This window comes from Vigna umbellata, chromosome 1 (genome assembly GCF_029865625.1).
Source record: "Vigna umbellata cultivar VRB3 chromosome 1, Vumbellata_1.0, whole genome shotgun sequence".
NCBI lineage: Eukaryota > Viridiplantae > Streptophyta > Magnoliopsida > Fabales > Fabaceae > Vigna > Vigna umbellata.
In genome coordinates this window covers 99,829,562-99,850,956 of record NC_142165.1, presented here as the reverse complement: position 1 = coordinate 99,850,956, position 21,395 = coordinate 99,829,562, and the positions used below count along the sequence as shown (strand labels likewise).

General features: G+C 36.8%; 1 protein-coding gene across 3 annotated transcripts; it reads left to right on the top strand.

The window, feature by feature from the left end:
• The first annotated feature begins 1,994 nt into the window (after positions 1 to 1,994).
• Positions 1,995 to 19,981, top strand: HDA15 (histone deacetylase 15). 3 transcript variants are annotated; one of them, XM_088105138.1, is made up of 18 exons: positions 1,995 to 2,186; positions 2,391 to 2,556; positions 2,675 to 2,872; positions 3,047 to 3,158; positions 4,102 to 4,178; positions 10,763 to 10,838; positions 10,956 to 11,020; positions 11,514 to 11,569; positions 12,018 to 12,141; positions 12,244 to 12,369; positions 12,489 to 12,539; positions 12,690 to 12,758; positions 13,283 to 13,391; positions 13,871 to 13,950; positions 14,177 to 14,259; positions 14,339 to 14,384; positions 14,614 to 14,785; positions 18,049 to 19,981. In XM_088105138.1, the coding sequence occupies exons 2-18, from the start codon at positions 2,416 to 2,418 to the stop codon at positions 18,069 to 18,071; spliced, it is 1,608 nt and encodes a 535-aa protein (XP_087961264.1). In that variant the 5' UTR covers positions 1,995 to 2,186; positions 2,391 to 2,415; the 3' UTR covers positions 18,072 to 19,981. The 3 variants fall into 3 exon arrangements, with proteins under 3 accessions (XP_087961264.1, XP_047165665.1, XP_087961265.1); XM_047309709.2 differs by lacking the exon at positions 18,049 to 19,981 and adding an exon at positions 15,033 to 15,544 and having other exon boundaries at positions 1,998 to 2,186; XM_088105139.1 differs by lacking the exons at positions 1,995 to 2,186; positions 2,391 to 2,556; positions 2,675 to 2,872; positions 3,047 to 3,158; positions 18,049 to 19,981 and adding exons at positions 3,816 to 3,956; positions 15,033 to 15,544.
• The last annotated feature ends 1,414 nt before the right edge of the window (positions 19,982 to 21,395 follow it).

The window sequence follows — 21,395 nt, the reverse complement described above, 5'->3', positions numbered from 1 at the left end:
TGAAAATGTTTGTATTCTGACAAAATAATTATTGTATTAAAGGAAGAGTATGTACACATCTATTCTATCTTCACGTCTATTATTTATTCGTTTCCATCTCAGTAAAAATAAAATAAAATAATATATATATATATATCATCATTTTTACTAGATTAAATAGTTTTTAGTCTTTATACTTAATTATTTTTTATCTTTTATAATAGTTTTATTTATCCACGATAAAATGTTTCATTATTAATTCTAAGTGTTTAATCATATGAATTTTTTATTTATTATTTAATATATAAAGTTATCTTTAATTTTTGTTTTATTTGAATGAGTTTTAATTTGCTAGTACAGTTTTTCAATAATTTGACTAATTCTATAAAAGAAAAGTTCATAAAATTTAATAGTATATATAAAATAATTTCATAAAAGTTTAGAAAAATTAACGAGATATTTAAAATATTTGTTAACATCACATAAAGCTACCCGTTTATCATTTTTCTTTGCTAATATTCATCTCATTTTGTTGATCTTAATTGATGACAGAAAAAAAAAAAATCTCTGAAGCCGTGTCGTTGAATTATTAATGGGATTAATTAATAGGCTTTAATCATGACCTAGATAACCGAAATGACTAATTTTGTAGGTTAGCTTGGTTATGTATTACCATAATAAGTGTAGAGATTATCATAATTTCATATTCATAATTAATTCGAATGAGTCTTGTTTAGGTTATAATACATATAAGATGAATGAATGATTATAGTTTATTTTTAACTAATGTTTGCAGATTTAATATAATATATATGAATTGTTTTGTTTATCTAGTTTATTCTTATTGTTTGTATTTTATTATATATTTTTGTACTACTTTCTTGATTATGATCATCTGGTGAATGTGAGGAGAGGATGATAAAATATTTGTGGAGCAGACCTTAGAAAATGGACCAACATATGCTTAGTTTGATAGTTGTTTTGATGTATATAGTTTTCGATTAGACAATAAATTATATATAAAATTTATATTATAGTTATCACGATTTTATTGTTTGTTGACTGTTTTTCTTTTATTGATTTTGTGATAATATAAATACTATAATGTGATTATTATAGTATTTATATATAATAGGTTACATATTCGAATAAATTTTGATTTGCTAGTACAGTGATTTGACTAATTCTATAAAAGAAAATTTCATAAAATTTAATACTATATAAAATATAATTTCATAAAAATTTAGAAAAATAAAAAGATATTTAAAATATTTGTTCACATCACATAAAGCTACCCGTTTATAATTTTTCTTTGCTAATATTCATCTTGGTTTCGATAATCCAATCTTGGTATCAAGATAGTTATGAATTAATCTCATTCCCTCTTTCTTGATTTTGTTGACCTTAATTGATAACAGAAAATTTTTATTTTGTCTTTGAAGCCGTGTAGTTGAATTATTAATGGGACTAATCAATATCCTTTTTATTTATTTTCTTTCACTCTTTTATCCCTTCTTAAATTTTCTCCTCTCCTTGCATCACCTTACTTTATCATAATTTTCCTCTTCATTTTTATTCTATCACATCTTTTTTATTATTTATCTAAGTGATGTCTTGAAATTTTATCTGTGTTTAAATATGAAATTTTACATTTGGTAAGATATTTAAATATAACTTGGTTGAGGTGATTTTATTTTATCTTTTAAATATTTGATTTGAGTAATACAATTTAAATTTATTTAATTTTTCTGAACAAATATTTAAATTTTCCAATAGTAAAATTGTCCAAAAATGAAATTTTAACTGAATAAAACAAAACAAAATAATAAAAATTAAAACTAGCAGAAGCTAATGTGACGTGTTTTTTAGTATAAATAAACAGAGACAACAAATATATTTATAACAGTGTTGTTACCTTCTTGCCCCGACCAAATCGTCAAAGAAAGAGTGAATCTTGGACAGAGGTAGTAGGTTCTTCTCCAAAGTCCAAACCCGTTACTGGTAAGACTTACCGCCCTCTATTTCTATGTGCTCTTCTTCCCTCGGTTTCATTCTTTTTTTCTTTTTTTTTCTCTTCTTGATCTTTTTTTTTTTAATCTTTTTACCCATTTGGATCTCGTTATCAATTCTACCCTCTTCACAAACCCCTATTTTTGGGTTCTCCCTCTTTCAATTCATAGTCACTTCCAACCGCTTCCAGAGCAAAGGTACTTCTCTCTCTTTTCTTTTTATTTTCTTTTTTCTTTTTATTTTCTTGTTAAATTTTTTCCTTATTTATAGCCCCATTTTCGTAAGAAATAAAAAAAAAATGTATTTTTTTACTAATTTGTCTGTCAAGTTATAGGACCATTGTCTTTGTTGTTGTGTAATTTTTGGTGGTGACTCTGTCTCACTGTGAGGAAATGTGGTAGCTGCTAGGTTTTCGAATAATTTGCAATGGGTGGTGGAGCTCTTGAAACGAATGGTTTAACAAATGGGGAAACTGAGAACAGTCTTCACAGACAGTTTTCTCCAGCTCATGCTGCACTCGACAACTCGCTTTCTGATGCCAGTGATGCTGTTGCTGACCATGATGTTGTATGTGTCTTTTGTATTGTGTACCCTTATTTTTGTGAAGTTTTTGTTTTTGCTTCTTAGGACAGTGTATTTTACATTGAACATGTGTTTTATCTGTGACTGACTGTCGTTTGTTTAGCCTGCCAAGAGGGCCAGGCTGCAGAAGGAATTGACATTTCAGGATATGTATCAAAATGAGGGCGTGTTTGACGAGGATGACGAGGATGACAGTGATTGGGAGCCGTTTCAGTTACACAAGTGTGTGGAATTTGAAATCAAAAAGTGGTGCTGCAGAAACTGTACTATGATTAATATGGATTGTAATGACTGTTGCTATGTATGTTTACAATTTACCTTTCTGTTGTATTTTATGCCATTCCCTTTGTTATGAGTTTCTTTCTGATGTATAGGAATGTGTTTGGTTTGGTGATAAACTATAAACTAGTCAACCTGTCAATAATACGGATCACTCTGTTTTGGTGAATAATTTAGTGCTATCTTCTACATGTAGATATGTGGGGAGCACAGGGAATCTAAAATCCTCAGCCATGGGTTTTTTGCATCTCCTTTAGCTCAAGACGACGATCTGATTGAAGTCCAGGGAGATATAAAAGGACTGAAAGGTGTATATGCATGCTTGGCTGATAATTCTGTGATGATTATAATTGAATCCAATAGTTGTTTGTTCTATATGTTGTTTTGGTACTATAGATAATGTTGGTTTGGCAAGTAATATGGTCGAGCTATTCTTTTTCATTTCAATTAATGGTTTTCTTTATGGCCGCTCATTATAGGTTGTCATAGCCAAGGGTTTATTGTTATTACTTTTGAAACTTCATCTGCTGTCATTATTCATAATCATTTAGCTGTTGCATGTGGAGTGGAAAGGGGCGATGTAGGATGGGAACCTCAGATGAAATCAACAGGGCTCACAGAAAATATATGTTATTAAGAAAAAACTGAATTAATTAAATATTTGAAAAAACCTTTATATAGGATGAAACTATAGATAAAAACATATTGTCGCCCTTAGCTATACTCAGCCCTACCTGTTTAAGGTAATGTGAAGAAAAGGACTGAAAGGCATAAAATAAAACTAAAATAAGACACTATTGAATTTAAAGTCATATAGGCTTTTTTTTTAATATTATTGAAGAAATTAATTGAAGAACAAACTTGTAATTTATCAAAACCTGCACAACAGTTTTCTAGTTTAATTCTTTATCTTTTTATTTTTCTTTGTAGGTTTTAAAAATAGAGATGTGTGTAGGAAACCCAAAGTCCTAGGGAGCTTGGTGTACGAGTGGAATGTCTATGGCAAAAAGAAACTTATACAGGCCTGGGTATCAGTATTATAAACTCAAAATAAGGGTGATATTTCAAACTAGAAGAGTTGTTTCTATAGGTTTACCTAATGGGAGGTAGGGATGGTCTGCTATTCTAATTTATAAGTCCATATTTTGATTCTTATAATTTCATTATTTTTATGTGGTTGTACATATATTTTCCCTGTCTAATGTGATATTAAGCTCCAAATTTATTTATGTTTGATCGATATCTTTGTAGATGTTGGCTCACAGAAATCAGTGGCAAATAGTTCTACAGCGATTGGCTTTGATGAGAGAATGTTGTTGCATGCAGAAGTATGGTTCGGCTTACACTTTTTTTTCCATTTTTACCTCATTTCAAAATGGATGCTATGCTTTATTGTAACCTACAATCTCATAAGACCGTATGAATTTGGTTTACTATCCAATAAAAAAGGCATACAAATTCTTTTATTTTCAACAAACACCAGTGCTCTATGTCTTGTGTTATCTGAATGTCAAACTGGAATAGAGGATTTTCAGTGCTCACCTATTCTAGGAGTGTTATAGACAAGTGTATTTGTGACAATGCAAACTTATGATAAATGTTGAAGTAAGGCCTTTTCTTTCCAATTATCTACTTTAATATTTTGAAAATACATAGTTCCAGTTAATACGTGTTTTTAATTATGTGTGCTTTATTATCTGTGTCCTTCTTAATGCTGTCTGCTGTTTTCCAATTTAGTTAAAAACTTCAAGTATACTCAAATGTGCTTCTCATATTTCAATTTTTTTATATACGATCTGTTTCTAGTAAGTTTTTACATGTTTCAAGATTGCACTTCCATTTCAGTTTAATCATTCTGAATTGCTTCGAAAAATGGTTTTATTTCCATTTCTGTTGAAGTGGTATATGATACTCATATCTTGATACCTTTAGGGTTTGTCTAGACGAGGTTCTCCATAAGTCCTTCTCGCAGAGAAAAAAAATGAAATTAACTTCTGTTAGCTAAAACTAGTTTGTGCACAAGTTAAAAAAATAAATGTTTAGATAAACTAAATGAGAGAGTTTCTTCAAATTAGCTTATGTGCACAAGTTAATTTCAAATTTTCCTCTTATTTTTCACTCCTAAAAGAAGCTAATGGAGAAGTTCGTCCAAACAGGTTTGTAGAAAACATTGATTCAAGGATTTTTGCTATCAATGTGTTTTATGTATGAGTGCGTTACCAATTTTTTATTATGTACACTTTTGTCTGGAAAGGCCATTCCTCCACTTAGTTTCTAGTTTTTCTTTTGATAATTGATGGACTGCAAAATCAATTTTGTATATAAGATATTTGTGAACACATTTGGCATGCCACATCTCTCTTCCTAACCTTAGTTCTCTGTCTATTCCTGCACTATTCATAATCATCTATTTAGAATGGCAAGGGTTGGTATATGTTAGGTTCTTTAATCAAGAACCTAATGTAACTCACTTCTCTTCTCTCAAACACCACACAAGAGTACTGAAAACAATGATTCTTTATTCATCAAACAGTCAAAGATACAATGCAGAGAGCTTAACCTCTCCCGATCAGGTTACACGTTCCTGACAACCAAAAGTATTTACTTCGCTAACCCCCTCAACCTCCCCTCTCGGCCCCTATATACAAACCTCCTAACTACCCACTCTAACTGCCTTGGCAGTTAGGTTGTGTACCGGTTTTCCTTCTACTATATACCAGTAAAGGCCTAACAATACCCCCCTCGCCTAAAACAACCTTGTCCCCAAGGTTGAATTCAGGATACTGTTCCTGAATAGTAGCCACATCTTCCCAGGTCGCTCCCTCAGGGCCTCCTTCTTGCCACTCTATCAGGACTTGGGAGACTGCAACTTCACCCAACTGCCGTTGCCTCCTTTCTAAAATTCGCACAGGCCAAAACATGGGCCCCTCAGCTTGCAGCTCCCTTGGCAATTCCTTTTCCACTCTCTGCTCCCCCACCGCCTTCTTTAACTGAGACACGTGAAAGATCGGATGAATCCTAGCTGTCTCGGGCAACTGTAGACGAAAAGCAACCTTGCCCACCTGTTGTAACACCTGGAAAGGCCCAAAGTAACGTGCTGCAAGTTTAGGATGTAAACGGCTTGGCATGGAGGTCTGCCTGTGGGGCCTGATCCGCAAATAAACCCAGTCGCCCACCTTAATATCCGCTTCCCTCCTCTTTTTATTCGCCTGTTGTACCATAGCCTCCTGCGCTTGCTTAAGATGTTGCTGCAATTGCCGCAGCGCTTCATCACGAGTAATCAAATCTTGCGCCACCGTTTCAACTGCTGTTTCCCCTGGAATAAATCGACTCAACGCTGGTGGGGAACGTCCATACACAATCTCAAAAGGGGAACATCTCGCTGCAGCCTGATAACTGGTATTGTACCAGTATTCTGCCCAAGGTAAAACCGTCTTCCATCCCCTGGGTTGTTCGGAACAAAAACACCTCAAATACCCCTCAAGAATCCTATTCACCACCTCTGTTTGACCATCCGTTTCTGGATGGTACGCTGTACTCATTTTGAGCTGGGTACCCTGCAGTTTAAAGAGTTCTTTCCAGAATATACTGAGAAATAGAGGGTCCCTATCACTTACAATCGATGTAGGAATTCCATGTAGTCGGACTACCTCTTGAGTGAACGTCTCTGCCACTGTACGTGCTGAATAAGGATGTCTCAACGCGATAAAGTGGCCATACTTACTCAGTCTATCTACCACCACTAAGATAGCGTCAAAGCCTTGAGATTTGGGCAGCTTAACAATAAAATCTAGGCTCACCTCCTCCCAAATCGCCTGCGGAATGGGCAGCGGTTGTAATAACCCTTGGGGTGATGCTGCCATATACTTATGTTGTTGGCAGATCACGCACGCAGCCACGAATTCGGTCACCGTTTTTTTCATTCCCACCCAATATAAGGACTGAGCGATTCTCCTATATGTTCGAAATACTCCCGAATGTCCCCCAGTGTTAGTCACATGAAATTCAGCTAACAATCTAGGAATCCAGCTGGATTTGGCCGACAAAACCAACCTCCCCTTATAATGCAAGCGGTCCTTCTCCAAAGTATATGCCGCATGTGTATTCGGATCCCGTCTTACATCTTCGATGATCCTCCTAAGTGTGTCATCCGCCTCTACTTCCTTCAAAACGTCTTGGAAATCATGCCAATAAGGTCGGGATATAGTGCTCATCTCCAGCTCCTCCATCTCCCCTTCGCCCTTTCTAGACAAGGCATCCGCTACTTTATTTGCACTCCCCGGTTTGTACACTATGTCAAAATCATAGCCCATCAATTTGGCTATCCAATTCTGCTGACTATAAGTTGTAATCCGCTGCTCCAACAGATATTTAAGGCTGCGCTGATCGGTATGCACCACAAACTTTCTCCCCAACAGATACGGCCTCCAGTGTTGAATGGCCATCACCACAGCCATTAATTCCTTTTCATAAATGGATTTTGTCAGAGATCCTGTGGACAAAGCTCGGCTAAAAAACGCAATGGGCTTCCGGTTTTGCATCAAGACCGCACCAACACCTCCCCCTGAAGCATCGCACTCGAGGTGAAACTCCTGAGTAAAATCAGGTAGTACTAAAACTGGTGCAGATGTCATAGCGGCCTTCAGGGCTGCCATGGCTGTTTCGGCTTTCTCCGTCCACTCATACTTCCCCTTTTTTAACAACTCAGTTAATGGTCTGGCCAGTTCCCCATATCTCTGCACAAATCTTCTATAGTAACCTGTCAAGCCCAAAAAGCCTCTCAAAGCTTTCAAGTTCTTCGGTGCTCCCCATTCTACGATTGCTTTAATTTTATCTTGGTCCATCTCCACCCCCTGCTCTGAAATCTGATGACCCAGATAATGGACCCGTCGCTTTCCAAACTCACATTTCTTTGGATTTGCAACCCACCCGTGCTGTTCCAGTAGCTGCAACACCATCTTCACATGCGTCAGATGTTCGTCCCAAGTGGGGCTGTAAACCAGAATATCGTCGAAGAAGACGAGCACCCACTTCCTCAAATAAGCTGCCATTAAATCATTCATCGCACTTTGGAAGGTGGCCAGCGCATTTGTTAGCCCAAATGGCATCACCAGAAACTCGAAGTGGCCTTGGTGGGTTCGGAAGGCCGTCTTCGAGATATCCGCGGCCCCCATCCTTATCTGATGATAGCCGGCCTTCAGATCCAGTTTGGAGAAATATCTGGCCCCCTTGAGTTCATCCAGCAATTCCTCAATAACTGGGATCGGAAATTTATCCGGAACCGTGGCTTTGTTCAGAGCCCGGTAGTCCACGCAAAACCGCCAGCTCCCGTCCTTCTTCTTTACCAAAATGACTGGACTCGAGTACGGGCTCTGACTGGGTCTTATAATGCCCGCTTTCAGCATGTCAGCAACTTGCTTCTCAATCTCCTCTTTCATTAGATATGGATATCTATATGGCCGGACATTGATAGGATTTGTTCCTTCTTTCAATACTATTTTATGCTCCAAATTACGACTAGGAGGCAACCCTTCTCTCTCCTGGAACACGCGTCCGTGGGCATGCAGGACAGCTCGTAATTCCACTACCTGTGCTGCTGTCAAATCGCGCGCCACCTCACCCCCTGTTTCCTGCTCCACTACACCTAACTCCCATACGAACGCCCATGAGTCACCATCCATTATCTTCCATAATTCTCTGGGTTCCACCAGCTGTCGAGATAAGGCGGGGTCTCCCCGGATCGTTATCTTCTCGTTTCCCACTCCAAACCTCATCGACATCTCCCGCCAATTGATTACGACTTCTCCCAGTTTAGCCAACCAGGCAATTCCCAAGACGACGTCCACACCCCCCAATTCAAACACATACAGCTCCTCTTCCACCGTAGTGACGCCCAAACTTATTCGAACTTTCTCGCATCTCCCCCTTGTCACTTTCTTATGCCCATCACCCAAACTCACAGTATACGATGGCGTATCCATCACTGGCAGCTCCAACTCCTCAACCACTCTCCGGCTAATGAAGTTGTGACTGGCCCCACTGTCAATTAAGATCACTACTCGCTTTTCCTGGATTAATCCTGTCAACTTCATCGTCTTTGGCGGCGTTAACCCCTCCGCGGAACATGCCGAGAGTTCCATCGGTTTTGTCTCCTCGCCTGCGTCTTCCTCCGATTCTTCCCCCTCGTCCTCCGCCAACAATAAGACCCTCAGGTTTTTCTCTGAGCACCGATGGCCTGGAGCGAAAGGGCCCCCACATTGGAAACATCTCCCTTCTGCCCTCCTTTTCAGGTACTCTGGGTACGGTAAGTTTCGTACCATTCTTCCTCCTCCTCCGCCTCCGGTAATCGTATTTCCCCTCGCGTTGGTGTTACTGGCCATTGACGACCCTACCTGTCTGGTAGCTCCTCCTCCCTCTGCCCCACTGGACCGACTTGCCGAGTTACGATCCCCGTCTCCCCTAACGATCGTTGAAGACGCTCGTACACTCACCGGGTTCACCCTTCCTCCGTGCCAGACTACACCCCGTGCGCGGTTCAGTGCGTCTTCCACGTCCCTCGCAACCCTTACCGCAATCATGAAACCCTGGGGATCTTGGATTCGCACTTGCCCTTTTATCTCTTCCTGTAACCCAGCTAGGAAGAACCCCAATATCAACTCCTCCGATAACCCCTGGGTCTGTCCCAATAGCATCTCAAAGCTCTTAACGTATTCCTCCACTGTGCCTCCTTGCCTTAATGTGGCTAATTGTTCGTATACGGTGCCCCTAAACCCTCCTCCAAAGCGGTTAATCAGTCCCGCCTTCAGACCCGTCCAAGAACGATTCTTGGTCTTCTCTCTCCAATATTTGAACCAGTAACTCGCGCTCCCCTCCATACTGATGTAGGCCAGTTCTACCTTATCTTCCTCTGCCACCCTTTGAATATCAAAGAATCGTTCCGCCCGGTTAATCCAGCTATGTGGTTCCACTCCTTCAAACGAAGGTAACTCGACCCTTTTCCGCCAGTTTTGGGGAATTCCCCCGTTGTCGTACCTTACTTGGTTCTCATTCACTGAACTGCTACTTCCATCCGAGCCACCCCCTTGATTAGCGTGGCCTCCACCTGTCCCTCTTATCAGTTGCTGTATATCGCGCCTGATCGCCGCTGTCTCTTCTTTGATTCCTTCCACCGTCATCTCCAAATTGTCCAATCTTTCCTCCGTCTGGCTTCCCATGGCTGATTCCTCTCCTCCTTGTATCCGGCAGGTCGGACCAAATGTTAGGTTCTTTAATCAAGAACCTAATGTAACTCACTTCTCTTCTCTCAAACACCACACAAGAGTACTGAAAACAATGATTCTTTATTCATCAAACAGTCAAAGATACAATGCAGAGAGCTTAACCTCTCCCGATCAGGTTACACGTTCCTGACAACCAAAAGTATTTACTTCGCTAACCCCCTCAACCTCCCCTCTCGGCCCCTATATACAAACCTCCTAACTACCCACTCTAACTGCCTTGGCAGTTAGGTTGTGTACCGGTTTTCCTTCTACTATATACCAGTAAAGGCCTAACAGTATATCTATGACAATCAACACAAAACCATATCTCATTAAGGGTAGGGGAAGCAAGAGGAAAAAAAATTGTGGATAAATATACTCTTATCGGACAATAAATTTTCTTACTTAATGTTGATTATGCATCCTTGAATGAAGGTTTCATACATCTGATATTTAAACAATCATCTGATATCTTTATCATGGAAACTGTTATACTAAAAGCTATGGTTTACAGAGTACAATACAGCAAAGTAGGATTGTATTTTGGCAACACTATTGTGTGTCTTATGAATGCAATGATTGCAGCTTGGTTTTTTTACTTAGTAATATATGCCTGTTTGTGTGATGATACTGTGGTTTTTGGGTTATCATAGGTTGATAAGAAATCACCTCCACATCCTGAGAGGCCAGATCGTCTTCAAGTCATTGCTGCTAGTCTTTCTAGAGCTGGTATTTATATATTCTAAATATTTGCTGCTATCATCCATTTTTCTTGACCATCAATATTTACAGTTTAGTACTCCTGCTGATGTCTATTTATATTTGATATCATTGTTGATCATGCAGGCATATTTCCTGGAAAATGTTATGCAATTCCTGCTAGGGAAATCACACCAGAAGAACTTATTACGGTAGTGGATTTCTATGTAACTGTAATGAATACGTGCATGGGCACATACATGAGTCTGTTTCCTATGGCTTTCCTTCTTTAATAAGATACACTAGGGCTACAAACAAATGCTGTTCAATTAGTAGACATAATTTAATTGTATATGCTTAATATTGTTTGATAGGGTGTATTAATGGATAAACTTTGTTTTCAAATATAATACATGGCATATGTCATCCGTGACATGTGTATAATTGGACCAAAGCTCCTTTTACCATTATGTCACCCCATTTTTTATTTGACTCTATTGATCACCAGTATTAGTTTTCAGAAAGTTCCACTTCAAAAATAGAGTAACTTGTAATAGTTGCCTTTTTTATATTCTCTGATTATGCTAATAGGATAACTTGTTTTTAATTTTTTTCTCCTTTCCCCTCCCTTTCCTTTATCAATTTGTCTAAGAAGTAACTCTTGCATCCTTAACCAATCTTATCATTACGATATTGGAATTGAAGGTTCATTCTTTGGAGCATATCGAGTCTGTGGAAGTTACAACTGAATCACTCTCTAGGTACATTAATTTCTGTTTATCTCTAATGCATATTTTTTCTTTATTTTATGCTTTGATGTTGATGTCATTTTAGAGTGCTAGTACTCTCTGTACTCTTGGTTAAATTTATTGTCAACCATAACATCGTGAGTGAGACTCATTAAATAAAATGTGGGACCCACAGCGTTGTGGTCTCTAATAAATTTCAGTGGATAATTGTATGTTTAAAAGACTGTTAGGTTTTCTCTCTTTTAATACAACCTGTACTCCAGTTGGTCCTCTTTGGTGATTTTATCCCTATCCCTATGCAGAAGTCTCCACTATCGTGTAGCAATCCTTGGACCCTGATCTTCTAATTGGATAATAAATAATTTATGATTCCATTCAATTCTTCAGTGTAAAAATGCTTAATGTATTTTTAACTATGTTGACAGGATTCATTATGGTTAATGTCTCTATGTGATTGCAGTTATTTCACTCCAGACACATATGCCAATCAGCATTCAGCACTTGCTGCTAGGTTGGCTGCTGGGTTATGTGCTGATCTGGCATCTGCAATTGTTTCCGGACGTGCCAAAAATGGATTTGCTTTGGTGGGAATCATTGAGTTACCTCTGATAACTATCATCATTAGTTGCAATTGAAGGTTGATACACATTAATTATTAAGTGTATTTTTGTTCTTCTATAAATCAGGTTAGGCCTCCTGGTCATCATGCTGGTGTAAGACAGGCAATGGGGTTCTGCCTTCACAATAATGCTGCTGTGGCAGCGTTGGCTGCTCAAGCTGCAGGGGCTAGGAAAGTGCTAATTTTAGATTGGGTAATGTTGCCACTCATGCCTTTGTGAAATTATTTGTTTTTCCTAAAGCGTTTTGAATGGGGCCTAATCGTTATTAAATGAAGAGTTGATTGAGCTTCATGATTATTAATTTATTACAGGATGTTCATCATGGAAACGGGACCCAAGAAATATTTGAACATAACAAATCAGTGAGCTGTTTAATATTAAATGCTGTTTTCTTTTCCCACCTCTTGTGTGGATGAAACTTATCTATGTGCTACTCTTGCTCTTTTAAAGAAACTAAGCCAATAGCTTTTTCATGATTTTAATGGTGCTAACTAGTTTTTTCTTATCTGTAGGTCTTGTATATATCATTGCATAGACACGAGGATGGAAAGTTTTATCCTGGTACTGGAGCTGCTGAAGAGGTACTTGACTGCAGACGAAATTTCAAATTAAAACTGATGCTGCTGGCCAACTTAGCCAGGTGCTTTTTGGTCTGGTAGTGGGAATATTATTATTTATCTGACAAATGTTTTTTAATAGTAAACCAAAAGGGATAAAGATAAGTATTGCATTGAGTGATATAACTTGGCTAATCTCGATGACAATTAGAATCTAGACTGGCTATTTTGACTTTGTCCTGCTCTTGCAGATATATATAGATTTGAATTGGATTTATCGAGTTCAGTGTATTTCCTTTGTAAAATTTTGGAAGATCATCCGGTGAATGTGCTTTTTCTTTAGAAGTTAAATGTTGAAATTATATGGATGTTATTGCCGTGTGCTTTTGATCAAGTGGATTTTTAGTGTGCCTCCATGTTGTTCTGTGAGTTGGTTGCTGCATATTTCCATTTGGGTGTAAAATGCTTATACATCTTTAAAATTCCTCCTATTTTAAATGCATTTGAATTTTGAGAAGTGATTTTAAGTCTTTTTTTCATCTTTTCAGGTTGGTAGCATGGGTGCTGAAGGTTACTGTGTGAATATTCCTTGGAGTCGAGGAGGAGTTGGTGACAATGACTACAATTTTGCATTTCAGCATGTTGTCCTTCCTATAGGTTAGCATATATTGTGGACTTCTGGAATTTATTTAATTTGATTTTTGGAAGATTGATTGATCAATAATTTCAGAACAGTGTCCTTTTAGAATATCTTGTGAAATGGTGGATGAAATCAAGTATTAGTTGACCTCCTTTTTATGATCTCAGTAATGGTAATATAATCATAATAATTATTGTACTGGAACCTATTTGGTAAGCGTGATATCAGTGTTTGAACCTTTTGTCAATAATAATATGCTTTTGGTAATTGATCTAATTTTCCTGGCGTGCTGCTGTGGAAGATTGATTCTTGTTGGTAGCTGGCAAGGATTTTAAAATTACCAAGGAATGAGAATAATATTGGATTGTGGCATGCATGTATATTAAGAAGTGGCATTGTAGAATATGATATTCTATTCTTCCCACCCTCCGGGTTGTATCTCTTAAAGTGTACAATAATCTCTGAAACATTAATTATGAACTGCATTCTTTTTCAGCTTCTGAGTTTAATCCAGATTTCATCATAGTATCTGCTGGATTTGATGCTGCAAGAGGCGATCCCCTAGGATGTTGCGATGTGAGAATTTTACCAACACAATATTTATCTTCTTCCTTTTTTAAATATTATGAATTGATTAATTGGATAAAATTACATAAAATCGCTGTATAAATAAATTTAACCGGTTTTACTATTTGGTCAAGTGTTAAAAACATTCAATATACTTTAATTAAAGTAACCAATTTTGCCTATAATAAATCAGTATTTTACGAGGTATATAATGGAACTTTCATCAATTATGCAGATTACTCCCTCTGGCTATGCACACATGACGCATATGTTGAATACCCTCGCGGGTGGAAAATTGCTTGTTATTCTTGAGGGGGGGTATGTAATTCACGCCTTTCATACTTATTTTATTAGACGCTATTTTGTTTCTATTTGATTTACATTTTCTTTACTGCAGCTATAATCTTCGATCTATATCGTCTTCCGCAACTGCAGTAATCAAGGTGAATTCTCATGCCCCTCATGATATGTATTGATATCCCTTTTGGGTTGTGTCTCCTCTTTCATTTATTCTATTGCACCCTTCAGGATGAAAAATTTCTTTGGTTGGTCGTTTTTTATTTCTATTGTGTATTCAATCTGTTGCATGGTCGTGACATGTGAGATTAATATATCAGAGCTTATGGCTCCTTGATATATTTTTTATTTCTTACTTGGATTCTACTGGAACAGGTATTACTGGGTGAGAGTCCTGGATGTGAACTGGAAAATAGTTTTCCTTCCAAAGCTGGCCTGCTAACCGTTCTGGAAGTCCTCAAAATTCAGATGAAATTTTGGCTTTCCTTGGGTCCGATTTTTGTGAATTTGGAGTCACAATGGAGGATGTACTGTTTCCAAAAAAAAAGTAAGGAACTTCCTTTGGTTTATTTATTGATTTGACAACCTTATTTGTTTTGGATATTGTTTTATTTTTTATATCTTTGGACTAGTTGGGAACAGTGATGGGATATATTTGTGGGGAGGGAGGAGTATCTCATTCTCTGCTCTACTAACATACTGTGCGCTCTGGGAGAGTTTAGAATTTAGTATTTTAGAGAAGCATCAATTCTAAATTGGTGATTATTATTATTATTATTATCAATGTTTTGTAGGGAAACAGATTAAGAAACGACGCCGACTTGTGGTTCCAATGTGGTGGAGGTGGGGACGAAAAAGTTCATTGTTCTATTTTATGAACGGCCACCTTCATAAGAAATCAAAGTGATTATGTTGAGCTGATGAATTTTGTAAGCACAGGAAATACGTAGTAGTTATCAGCATGTTTGTACATTCTATCTTCGTGATATGATTTTTCTTTGGTCGTGCAAAGTGCCGAAGGGTGAGAATCGGAGAAGAAAGAGGGGGAGGACAAGTGTAGAGGATTAAATTTCCCAGATCCTTGTTGGAACATTGAATTTTGATAGTTTACCAAATGGGAAAAATGAGAAATTAACACTTTCTGCTTCAACTAAGAAAACGCATGATAAAAACTGAAACATGTGTGGTCTTATCCTTTATTTTCATGGTCTGTTTTGAATCTTAGAACTTTTGTATGATAGCCAATATTTGCTATGCTTTTCTTCGTCCTATGTTTTGGCGGTTATACAAGTAGAGTTGAAAATCAGATTTCTTTCGACTTGGGTTAATGCTTCATTATGGAGGCCTTATTTTTTTTGTTATTAATATAGCCATCTCAATAAGAAGCTTCATGATTCATATGGTCTTGAGAAGCATAACCTTCCCTTTGGAAGTTTCATTATTGAACGTTTGAACTGGGTTTAGATTGAAATTTTGGGTTGGGACAATGGTAAATCTGGTTCAATTCGTCTCTTGCACCCTCCTATCTCAGGTGCAATGGAAAGGCAAAGGTTCCGGTTGTTGTGGACTAATCTTAATCTTAAGTTGTAAATTGCATTGGGTCGTTGTGGAGTTGATACTGTTTCTGAACAGCTGACAATGGAAGCAAACAAATTGCTGTCTATCTTGTTTGACACCCATTAGATGAAGCGAACTTTATTAAGCTGTATATGTGGATCTTGTCCGAAATAATTTGGGGTTCCAGTTCAGGGTTCCTTGTCTAATTTGCATTAAGCAAGAAGATGGAGATGGAATGGAAATGATAGCAAACATAGACGTAGACATTGCAGGAAACATAAAGCCATTAATTCCTCCCTCTCACCTAAAAAATTCAGATACCTTATGCTTGAGTTATTATGAATTTAAATGTTTATTTTCTTATAGAGTCAAATATATTATGCAAAGTTTTGAACTTCAAATACTTCTAAGTCCAACTTCGTATTTTAGGATGAGATGTTTAGGTACTTGTCCTTTTGAGGATATTCATTATTTTCAAGTTGAGTGGGGATTGTGTATGTAAAAGACACTTTAACGCTTGAAATTAAATGTGTCAAATAACAATAAATGTAGTAATTAATGAATGTAATAAATGTATCTTGTGTATTGTGTTATTTATATCATATTTATGAATATTTTTACTTAGGCGGGTCTAATTCATGTAGTTGATTATCTTGATTAGTTTTTGGTTAATAACTATATTAATCATGCTTTAATCATGATTTAAAATTAATTAACTTAGTTAATGTTTTCTGTTTGGTCTTGGTTGGTTGATGTGCAGTCGGTATAATCATCATATTGCATGCTCATATCATAAAGATCAAATACATCTAGTATCTCATATCATAAAGATCAAATACATCTAGGCATATATGGCTGAGATGTTCTCAAGCATATATGGTATACTTGCCCTTAGACTCGATATGTCTTTAGGTTGTTGTTATGATGTTAGTATTGGTGTTGTATATACAAAGAAAATTTGTATTTCCTTGATTTCTTCCTATAAGTATAGTAGCTACTGAACTTCGAAGAGTGTGTAGACAAAAATGTTTTAATGATGAAGTGTCAGATCTTATTAGATGTGAGATATGAAGAGTTGTCATATTGCATAAGAAATGAAGTGATGCTTAGAAGGTAGAGTTGCGCACTTTGACAATTAGATATGAAGAGATCTAAAAGTTGAAATAAAGAGTTGGAATATGAAAGGTTGCCAACATTTTTTTATAAATAAAGAGCTCATTTGTCTTAGTTGAGCGCCTTGATTCTTGAGAATCTCCTCTATTGTTGGTATCTTTAAGGAAAATTTCCAATACTTTAACATTAACTAATAGTAGGTATGTCTCATAGTGGTTCCAATATGGGTTTTGGTGAAGGGACATGTAGTGATTGTAGTTGGGCTTTGCCGTCCTCCAGTGCATCATCATCAAGGACAAAACGTCTAAGAGGTAACAAGAGAGAATCAGGAAGATTCTTCTAAAGAGGTTGTTAAGAACAACTTACCTCTGAGAGGAGGTTATTAGTGAGTAGATCCTTTAGATAAAAATACCTTTCTAAGTTTAGGTGGTCGCCCATCTTGAACTCGTAACTAAATAGTGTATATGTGTTTGAGAATGAGAAGGTAAAAGATATGATATCGTTTAGGAGGGCTTATGTCATAGAGAATGTATGTCATGGTTGAGAAGGGTACAAAAATGACTTTTCCTATGTGTATATGGCCTTTTTCACCCAACTCTATGTCTGACTACCTTTCGATGAGTTCATCATGAGTCTTCTTCATTTTTTAATGTTCCACCAACCCAACTTCATTTGAATAACTAGAGTTGCCTCTAAGCCTTTAGATTGATATGTAAAGCTTTTAACCTATCGCTAACACCTTAGTGTTTTCTCCATTTCTACCTTACTCGTTCAAGGTCTCCCATTAGTTGGTTATCCTTAGTTAGCTAGTTGGGTACTTGCCCGTTTAATGTGTACTCTCAGTCATTTAAGCAATCTAAGAATGAGTTTTTTACGGTTCTAGTAAATCATACTGGTCGATCTCACTTTTATGTTAGAATAATAGGCAAAAGTTTCCTTTCTACTATACCAATAAACTTTTTAGATGTAAGGAATGGCCAAAAGACATTATGTTCGACAGACGAGCTCTATCGCAAACTTCTTACTAAAAGTATTATTAGTGTTTTGGTGACTGACCTGCTCAATAAGTTTGAAATTTTATGTAACTTGGATACTTTTTAGCTAATTTGAATGTGTGTGTGTTTTTTTTTTCTTTTTCAGTATTTGCAGGTTACATGGCCTAACACAAAGTTAAGTTAGGGATAAAAGATGTGTTCCGCAATTTGAGGAACAACATAGAGTTAGAAGTCAAGAAGAGAGGGGCAGTCAACATGGTACCTAACTTGAAAGGCTCAGTGGTGGACACTCATTGACCTCAAAGTGCTGCGAAGAAAGTCCAAATGCTAAGAGGCGCGGTAACTGTTGGTTGAGTTCGACACCTAGGCTGGTAGTTCTAAGAACAAGGCTAATGACCTTGGTGGGTTGACGAGTGCTCAACTCAATATGTGCAAAGGCGTCTAAGGTAGCTCTAAGGGAGCATGAGATGAAGCTGGTGGAAAAGAGTGAGTTGACCATCCTTATACGTGCCTTTTTGAAGTTTCATAATCGTACACTTGTGTGTGGGCACAGAATAACCAGTATGTTAAAGAATGAGATTGTTGATTAGGGCAAGGCCAAATCATGTATTGACTTGTCCATTATGGGCTGATAAAATGAAAATTGTCTTTTTCCAACAATTGTCTCTTTTTGTTGCCTTTTATAACTTATAATTTTTTTTAGGTTTTTGTGAATGCTACGATTGACATGTATAGAATCGAATACAATTGTGCTCCAATATAATTATAACCACAACGAATCATGATAATAATCTTAAGTATCATAGACTTGACGTTTTAAAGTTATTGTTGGAAAAGTTCTCATTTAATTATGCTTATCTGAGGCGGACAAGGTAAGTAGTGGGTGACTTTGCAAGATGTTTAACTAATATCGACTTGGTAACTTACAAACAACATACAAAAGTGTTCAACTAGAACCAACAAGGTAACCAACATGAAACTAATATATGAGTTCAATCAAGACTGACTTGGTAGTCAACAAGATATTAATAGGTGAGTTCAATTAGGTCCGACTTGGTAATCGGCAAAGAACATATGAAAGTGTTCAACCGAGATTGACATGGTATTTGGGATGGAACTAATAGATGAGTTCAATAAGGACTGGATTGGTAGCTGATAATAGTTGATTTTACGTGTTTTTGTGTGTATCTTTTGTTGAATAAATCAATTCCTTCATAATTTTTACCTTGTTTTATGCTTAAGTTTAATGTGTTTTCATCTTTTTTTGTGTTTTATTTAGTATATGCTTGCTTTTATCTGTAATATCTTTGTTTGAGTGTGTGAAATAAATGAATAGAAAACAATTATAGTGGAGGAAAACACACAAGAACTCAAGGGAACATATTTTAAGACAAGAAAAGATCAATTTGAAGCAATGTTGATAATGTTGTCAAAACTGTTTGGCTTTGAGCGGTGGAGTTGTGTAGCTGAGCGCCACAGGAACATAGTTGAGTGGCAGAAGGCCGAGAGGAGTGGCACTGAGCGACACAGAAATGGTGCTCAAGCGCTATTTTTTTCAAACTGAATGACACTCAGCGGCACTGATATACAACTAAGCGGTGGCTACACTGATATATAACTGAGCGATGGCTACACTGACATGTCAAAATGGGTCATTTAAGCAGGTTTCTTGCGAGGTTTTGAGGATTCTTCTCCTGTTACACTTCATTCTTTACCTAGAGTGATTGGAAGAGGCTCTTGGAGGTTGTTTCAGGTGCTAGGAATCTTTCCCACTCCTCCTTGGGTCTTCAACTTCATCAATGGTGATTTTGCCCCTATTGGGTTGAGGAAGAAAAGATGGGTCACGAATTGGAGATGGAGATGCGAAGAGGGAGCGATTGAAGCATGGAGCAAATGTCAAGAATCTTGGGAAAGATCGTGCATCTTCTCTTTGGTTTCAATTTCTTCCCTATCTTTTTAATTTTGTAGAACCCTAAGTTCTCCACCATGGAAGACTTTTTCTATTTGTTGAGATTAGTTGTAAAATATGAAATTCTTATGTATTTTGTGATGTTAATGATATATGTTTTTCCAATTCATTTTAGTATTCAATTTTATGCTTAATGCTTGCTTTGGTTTGGTCACCCATGCATGATTTGTGGTTCTTGATGTATTGTGAAATATGATTTGAACTCAGAACTGAAATTGAACATCTAATGGATGAAATTGAGATGTTTGTGAATGCATGAAAATGAAATAGACGAATTCTATTCTTGACAATTGTAAATACTTTATGTTAAATTTCTTGTACATCAATTGTTTGATAAAAATATCAAAAAGAGTTTTTTTTTTGTGTTTTTGTGCACTTTGATGTCTAATTGAGTTATGAAAGGAAGCTTTGCCATGTGTTGTACAAGTCCGTTGGGAGAGAAAAATATATTTCACTTGCTACGCTACGATCGGTGCATTTGTCGTTAGTTTTGAGCCAACAAGTTTTTTGGCGTCATTGTGGGGGACTTGTGTTGCAACACAAGGAAATTTTAGCATTTGTGACTCTTTTAGACTTTGTTGTGAATTTTTCTTTTGAATGTTGTTTTGTATACATTTGGCTTTAATTTTTAACACTTTCCATGATTTAGTTTGAACTTAATGCTTGTCTTAGGGTACGCCTTAGTGCTTGATGTAATTATTGAAAGTTCTTAGGGATGAGATTTCAATAGCATAACTAACTAAATCACACCAGATGTGCAAATCATCAGGGATGGGGTTGTGTGTTTGGATTAACTGTTTTGGAACTTAAGGCAAGTTTGTTATACTTCTTACACCAAGGGATTGGGTAGGGTTCATCATACTTAGATAGGCACAATAAGAGAGATTTGAGTGTTCTAACTTTAGAAAATATGGAAAATAGAATTCTTTGCCAATTGTATATTTGTTTTGTTTGTGTTTCTTTTATGTAGTTTTCCTACAGATGTTTATACTTTCCACTGGTTTTGTTTTTACTTAATGCTTGATTTGGGGTATGCCATAGAGTATGATCTATTTGTTGGAAGGTCTTAGGGATGAGATTTTAGCAGCCGAACTAGCTAAATCAACCCAGATATTGCAAGTCATCAGGGATGAGATTGCGTGTTTGACCCCACTGTTCTGGTTCTTAATGCAAGTTTTAATGAAGAAGAATACATAAGGAGCTGAGGAATTTGAGCAACAAGTTGGTCCACCCAAAAAGAGTTTGCTTTTTCTTTCCCTTTCTATTTTGTTTTCCTGTTTGCTGATAATAAGTTTGACTTGGTTGGTCTGACAAATATGATGTATTTAGTTATGTGATTTTGAGTGGGTTTTGCATGACTTTGAGGATAACCATTTGTGTTTGCTCATAAATTGATATTAGAATACATTGAGAATGTGTTGTGAATTAATGAAACCTTATGCTTGTGGTTGTTCTCTTGTAGGTATATCGAGAATATTATTGCTTTTACTGTGGTTAATGATTATGGTATGGTGTATGACAAT